Below are 6,087 nucleotides of genomic sequence, written 5' to 3'. Positions count from 1 at the left end.
AAGCACAAAATTGACCTTTTTTATTTGGCAAAAATTCAAAAAAATTCTCTAAATTGACCATTTTTAAAGAACTTTTTTGAACTTTTGTCAAATAAATAAAGGTCAATTTTATGCTTCAGGGTACAATCGAAATGAAAAAATATAAAATAGGGTAAAATTGATAAATTTTCAACGTTAGTGTAGGATTGAAAATGGATGAAAGGTCGGGTTTTTTAAAGCATTAAGCCATAAAACAATAAAGCGATTAACCGAATCCTTCAATAACTTAGTGCTAATACCATTTAACAAGGGTATAGTTGAGTGATTTAAAAATCTTTGAGAAGATATTTGAGTTAAAAAAAAAAGTCAAAACTACATACGTGCCGGTGAAATAAATATTAAGGATACAATTACACCTTTTTTTTCTTTTGACAGTGAGGAACTTATGAACAATTGCAAACAAAAGAGGATTGCATCAAATTCTTCAAGTGATTTTTCTCGTTACCGTAATGGATCGATATGGAACTGTCGTATCTTACATGCTTTCATTTGAATACAAGAAACTAACCTCTCTTCAATAAAAACTGAGGATGATAATTACATGTTACAATGATACAATTCACAATATTCATGTCAGATGCCTGGAGAATTTGTCTTCTTTCTTGTTTTCCCTCCCTTGGATCTTTGGTATATTTTTCTAGTGTAGTCATCATCCCACACAAACAAATGAATAACTTACAATCTGGGGAGGTGATCTTCCACCTTTCCCCTCCCAAACCGAGGCCCCCTCTTCAAGTAAACCGAAAAGAAACAATTATCAAATCGAGAAAATGGTGTAACTTAAAAATGTCAGCTGTCAGCAGAATTTTCTGTGTATGTTGGTTGTGGCTGCTGCATCTGAACCTGATGTTGCGCTTGAGCCTCGGTTTGTACGTGAGCCTGCTTTTGCTGCTCGACAAACCTGCTAATACACTCCAGCAACTGACGGGCCTTCCTTTTCCCGCGGTCCGTGCCATTTTGAGCTAGATCTAGTAGTGCCCCCATGATTCCAAGCTCCTGTGCTTCGATTAAATATTTTTGGTCTCCAGAACACAGGTGCACCATTACTGCAGCCGCATTTTCTCTGTTCCGGGGGGATCCGTTTCCAATAACTTCCACTAATACAGGCACTGCCTCTGCAGCTCCAATGGATGACTTCCCTTCCGGATGGCTAGCCAGTATAGCTAATATGGCTAATGCTTCATCGACCATTCCGCCGCCAGGTTCAGTTAACAGACGCATTAGCGTGGGCACAACTCCAGCCCTCACCGCCTTTCCCTTGTTCCCCTGATAGATGCACAAGTTGAAAAGTGCAGTCGCAGCATCCTTTTTCCCCCTTTGGGTACCCTCACTTAGAAGCATCGCGAGTGGGGGGATCGCCCCGGATGAGCCTATCGTGACCTTATTTTCATCGACAACTGAAAGACTGAAAAGTGTGGCTGCAGCATTTTCCCGAGCTTCCATGCTGCCCTTCTTAAGCACATGCACTATACCGGGAACCGCCCCAGCTGATATGATGCTTCCTTTGTTATCTTCACATATAGAAAGGTTAAGAAGTGCGGTCACCGCATGCTCTTGTGTGCGGGAGTCTGGTGTTGAGAGGAGGCCCACGAGAAGTGGGATTGCACCAGCTTCAGCAATAGCCACACGATTATCTGCATTTCGCTTGGCAAGAAGGCGGATCTCACCTGCAGCAGATCGCTGGTCTTCAGGGCTACCAGATGTGAGTTTATGGAGGAGAATCTCGACCTTAGTACGCTCGGCAGGAGAGTAGGCGGATGTGGTTTTGTTGGATCGAGAACTGCTGGGTCGTTTCGGTGGTTCGATGCCGTTTGCTTCACACCACTGAGCAATGAGGCTGCGCAATACATAATTTGGTGTGACAGCTGTACTGCTAACGTTCTGCTGCGTCTTTGGACATGTTCCATGCCCTGCTTCCAGCCATTTCTCAATGCAAGAACGCTCATATGTCTACATCAAAGACAAAGATGACTTGTTAAACAGTTTGAGTGTTAGAAAAGTTTATCCAGACAATGATCATGCCGTAAATCCGCCTCTCTGGTGTATACTACTTATTTAGAATCAACCTTTGGCTTAGACATCTCACATGACAACTCATCATACAGATGATCCTAAGTCACTCGAGGCAACATGAAAAACAAATTTTAGTGATGTAAGAAAATAATACCAGATTAAAATCCAATGTTAGCATGATTATACCTGTCCTGTTGAAACTATAACGGGATCTTTCATCAATTCCAAAGATATCGGACAGCGGAAATCATCTGGTATAACTGGAGCCTTGTGATTCGCATTGGTGGACGCTTGTCCACTGCCACTAGGCGGTAGATTTTTCTCCTTTCTTATTGTTTCCAGATTCGGATTTTCTGTTTGCACGAAATCCTTAATTTTCTTAAGTAGCATCGACATTTTCTCGATATTTGCCTCAGGATCACCACCGGTAGCACCAACCATTTCATGCAGAGCTAGCGATTCTTGTGTTAGATCATCTATCCCTAGCAACTGTAACTTCTCAGATGATCTTCTTAGGACAACTGGATCTATTTCTGCATCGTTACTCTTGTTGAAAAGCAATAAGAGATCTTCATACAACTCAACATCGGGAGTATCGACCCTCCCTTTGGCTCTTCTGAACTGTGCAAGGACAAGCTCAACCTAAACAAAGTACAAAGAAAATTGCAATAGTTACTTAACATGAAAATGATCTAATTGAACAAGCTCTGTCATAGGACCGCTTATATTCTCATTGAATCGATGCCCTTTCGATTTCTAATTTTTTTCTTGGTTTCTGCACAAAAGCTAAAAGGTAGTCTTATTCTCAGTGAGTGGATTATCTATGGATTAAAATAAGATAATGGCAATAAAGAAAGACCATGATACCAATACCTAATCAAGCTCACATTAAGAAATTATTAAGATAACTATGATTCCGAGTAATTATATTCGCATCATGTATTACAAAATCGTCAACAGAGTACAACCGTATAGCAAGATATGACAGGAAGGCATATTTTCGGATTCTTAGTTGCATTTCTAAATAAAAACAATCCAAATTGGTCTTCAATTTTGTACCTGTTCTTTAACTTCATCTGATATGTCAAGATTTTCATAGGAAATTGTACTTAGTGATTGTTCCAATTGACCTGTCACCTCATGATATTTATTCATAATTTGTTCCCTCTCCAACACCTGCAAGCAGAAGAAAAATGTTAACTTCAGACAGAACAACAAAATAACCCATGAAAGACTAACACATCAGCAAATTAGCAAATGATCAAATATCTGATTGTTTCACAAGGATAACATTAATTTAAGAAAATTAACAAAGAAAAAAAATAACATGCAAAAACTGCAATGAAGAGAGAAACACAATGAAGAAAAATAATCAACCGTCAACCGTCAACCGTCAACCGTCGATTGATAATAACATCGAAAACAAACTAAAAAGTCATCATATTTCATCGACGTTTTTCGTTTTGGTAACATGTCGGAAACTTGGCCATTCAGACTCAAAACTTCCTGTTTAGCATAGGAAACCTTGAAAACATTGTTTCTCCGTATTCGTGTCCAAGTGTCCCATTTTCCCGTATTTGTGCTACATAGCATAATGCATATGATTTATAAACAAAAATCAGATGCTCTGATGTTCAAAAAGTATATTCCACATATATGTAACTCAAAAGTGGTCACTTATCGAGTCCTACATTTCAGTGTTGCATTTCCATCTCCATTAACAAATGACACTCCAAATCTTTAAATTCACAACCTATTCTTGTTAAAAAAATTCCGTTTTTTGTTCTAGTATTTCTCGTTTCAGGAATCCCGTTTCCGTACGACATATCTTGGAACAAGTTTCTGCTGCTTATTCCGAAAAAGAGTAAGAATGCCTAAAAATACCAACATAGGAACCAGAATACTTCCTTATAGTGAACATCCATCTAGTTGTTTCTTAAAAAAGAAAAAGCCATCAAATTGAAGTTCACCTTTTCAAATTACTGCATGGGAACAGAGTTACTTTATCATATCCTGAAGATCAAAGTGGCCTGAACTTAACTTAAAATTATATGCAAGTAACACCATAAGAGCTACAGAAAAAGAAACAAGAGACAAAATCATATGATACCCGAATCATCCATATCGATAAAATCTAGATAAGAAACTCTCGATAAAAAACCCGAAAAGGGATCAAATTGATCCATTAAGTGTTACTAACATAAGGATAATAAAATTAAGTGAAGAATCTAATTCCAATCCAAAGATCCATATTCTTTTGAAAGAGATACCCATAGTACACCAAAAACATTCTACTTCAATTTGATCACAAAAACAAATGATTCTTTCAACTTTGGACCAAATTGGCAACTATATCTAAACTTTGTCATCTTATGTAAAATCAACAAACAAAACAGATCCAAATTAAAGAAAATACCATGTAAATCTTGCTGGCTTCACAGCCGAATTTAAGCAAATCTTGAGCAGAAAGAAGAGAGCTTTTCAAAGAAACCAAAGCTTGAAAAGTATGAGGATGAATTAGTTCTTTAATCTCTTTAATCTCCTCAAACAATGGAGTTAAAAGCTTCAATCTTCTGGCTAAATTACAATACAATTTCTTCACCGAGCTTCTATACTCTGAGATCGAAGCTATCTCATTCACTATCTCTATCAAATTCTCCACTAACACCCCTTTCTCCTCCTCCATTGCTTCAACCACTCAATCAGATCCCAAAACGCACCGTTTTATGCTTCTTCTTCGTCTGCTGAAGAGACTTTTTTGATAGTTGCAGAGAAGAGAGAGAGAAGAAAGTTAGAGTTAGAGTTAGAGATAGAGAGAGAAAGTGACGTTATGTGGCGCGGCTAGAGTTTGGCTAAACCTTGGGTTTGGGTTTAACGTGTTAAATGGGTATTGGTTCGGTTCGGTTCGGTTTTGGTTTGGCTGAGTGAGTTGGCTAATTAAGTGACGCGGCGCGCCGAAAGAAGTTAGGTTTTGTTTTTTACCGTACGAAGACAGAGTTAGTTGAGACGGTTAAACTAAGGTTAGTATGCGGTAACTGTAAGTTACTGTGGGTGAAGGTAGTTTCAGTTGAGACAAAAGATTTAGGGAAGTGGCTATTTCTACGGAATATAATGTGATATTTGCTGTCTTTAGGTGTCTTATGTTTTATTTTATTTTAGGCTAAAAAAATTACTAGCAAGTAAATTTAAACAAAATAGATGGATTTAATCTATTTAGATAGATAGGTAGATAGATATATTTTAATCATTTTTAGTTTTAGCGATTAGTTAAAATTATTTATAGTTAGAGAAAATTAGTAATTATAACAGACTTGATAAAATTTAAGGTTATTTTAATACTTCATATAAAAATTAAACTTATTGTGAAGGGAAAATTCACATAAAATGTTTTTAATTCATTTTTAAGCTTTTAATAATATTTTGTTTTATTGGAATTTACTATAAATTCAAATTTTTATCCGAATTCTTATGCAACTATCCAAGAAAATCAATTATAAAAATACTAGTATGGAAAAATAATTTTTCAAAATATCCAAAAAAATTATAAAAATATAAACCTCCAAAACCCAACGCTGGAGTCAGAAATCAGAATCCGGCAGTAGATTTTTGGTGGATTTTTTGGTATTTAAATCAAATTATGATTTATTTAAAAAGTTTAGATTAGTATCATATGCCTAACTTAGAAAATGGCTGTATTGTGAATTATTTAAGGCATTCGATGGAATTGAAAGCTCTTTGAATAATGTTAACATGGAATATATCATAAAATGGTGAATTGAATAGTTGTATTGATTATGGTCCGGAATTGCCTCCTAAGCGGTGATAGATTATGTAAATATTTAAATTAGATAATATTTATTTGTGTAATATGAATGCAAAGACATGCGGTATTCAATAGACTTGCTACGAATTTTTTAGCAGTCAATTCCATTTTCTACCCCAATCTCAATCTGAAAAATTCGATTGTGACAAATATATCCTTGTAATCCATTGAATCGAACCAAAATCATTTTCTTTATTTTGCTTCAACTCATT

The 6,087-nt window shown here is 36.3% G+C and overlaps 1 protein-coding gene across 1 annotated transcript; it reads right to left on the bottom strand.

Moving 5' to 3' along the window:
- Positions 1-449: 449 nt before the first annotated feature.
- LOC126663720 (U-box domain-containing protein 13) lies at positions 450-4,922 on the bottom strand. Its single transcript, XM_050356447.1, has 4 exons — positions 4,469-4,922; positions 3,112-3,228; positions 2,239-2,694; positions 450-1,989 (listed from the first exon to the last, which is right to left on the bottom strand). The coding sequence occupies exons 1-4, from the start codon at positions 4,736-4,738 to the stop codon at positions 829-831; spliced, it is 2,004 nt and encodes a 667-aa protein (XP_050212404.1). The 5' UTR covers positions 4,739-4,922; the 3' UTR covers positions 450-828.
- Positions 4,923-6,087: the final 1,165 nt, after the last annotated feature.

The sequence above is a fragment of the Mercurialis annua genome, linkage group LG1-X (genome assembly GCF_937616625.2).
Source record: "Mercurialis annua linkage group LG1-X, ddMerAnnu1.2, whole genome shotgun sequence".
NCBI lineage: Eukaryota > Viridiplantae > Streptophyta > Magnoliopsida > Malpighiales > Euphorbiaceae > Mercurialis > Mercurialis annua.
Note: the sequence above shows the minus strand (reverse complement) of the source record. Positions and strands in the feature narration are given on the sequence as shown.

What these genes read in the sequence shown, in the direction of transcription:
- LOC126663720 (XM_050356447.1), bottom strand. Translation starts at nt 4,738, where the DNA reads ATGGAGGAGGAGAAAGGGGTGTTAGTGGAGAATTTGATAGAGATAGTG. An exon ending in AAGCCAGCAAGATTTACATG is followed by an intron (nt 3,229 to 4,468) that starts GTATTTTCTTTA and finishes TTCTGCTTGCAG; the next exon opens with GTGTTGGAGAGGGAACAAAT. An exon ending in CAGATGAAGTTAAAGAACAG is followed by an intron (nt 2,695 to 3,111) that starts GTACAAAATTGA and finishes TACTTTGTTTAG; the next exon opens with GTTGAGCTTGTCCTTGCACA.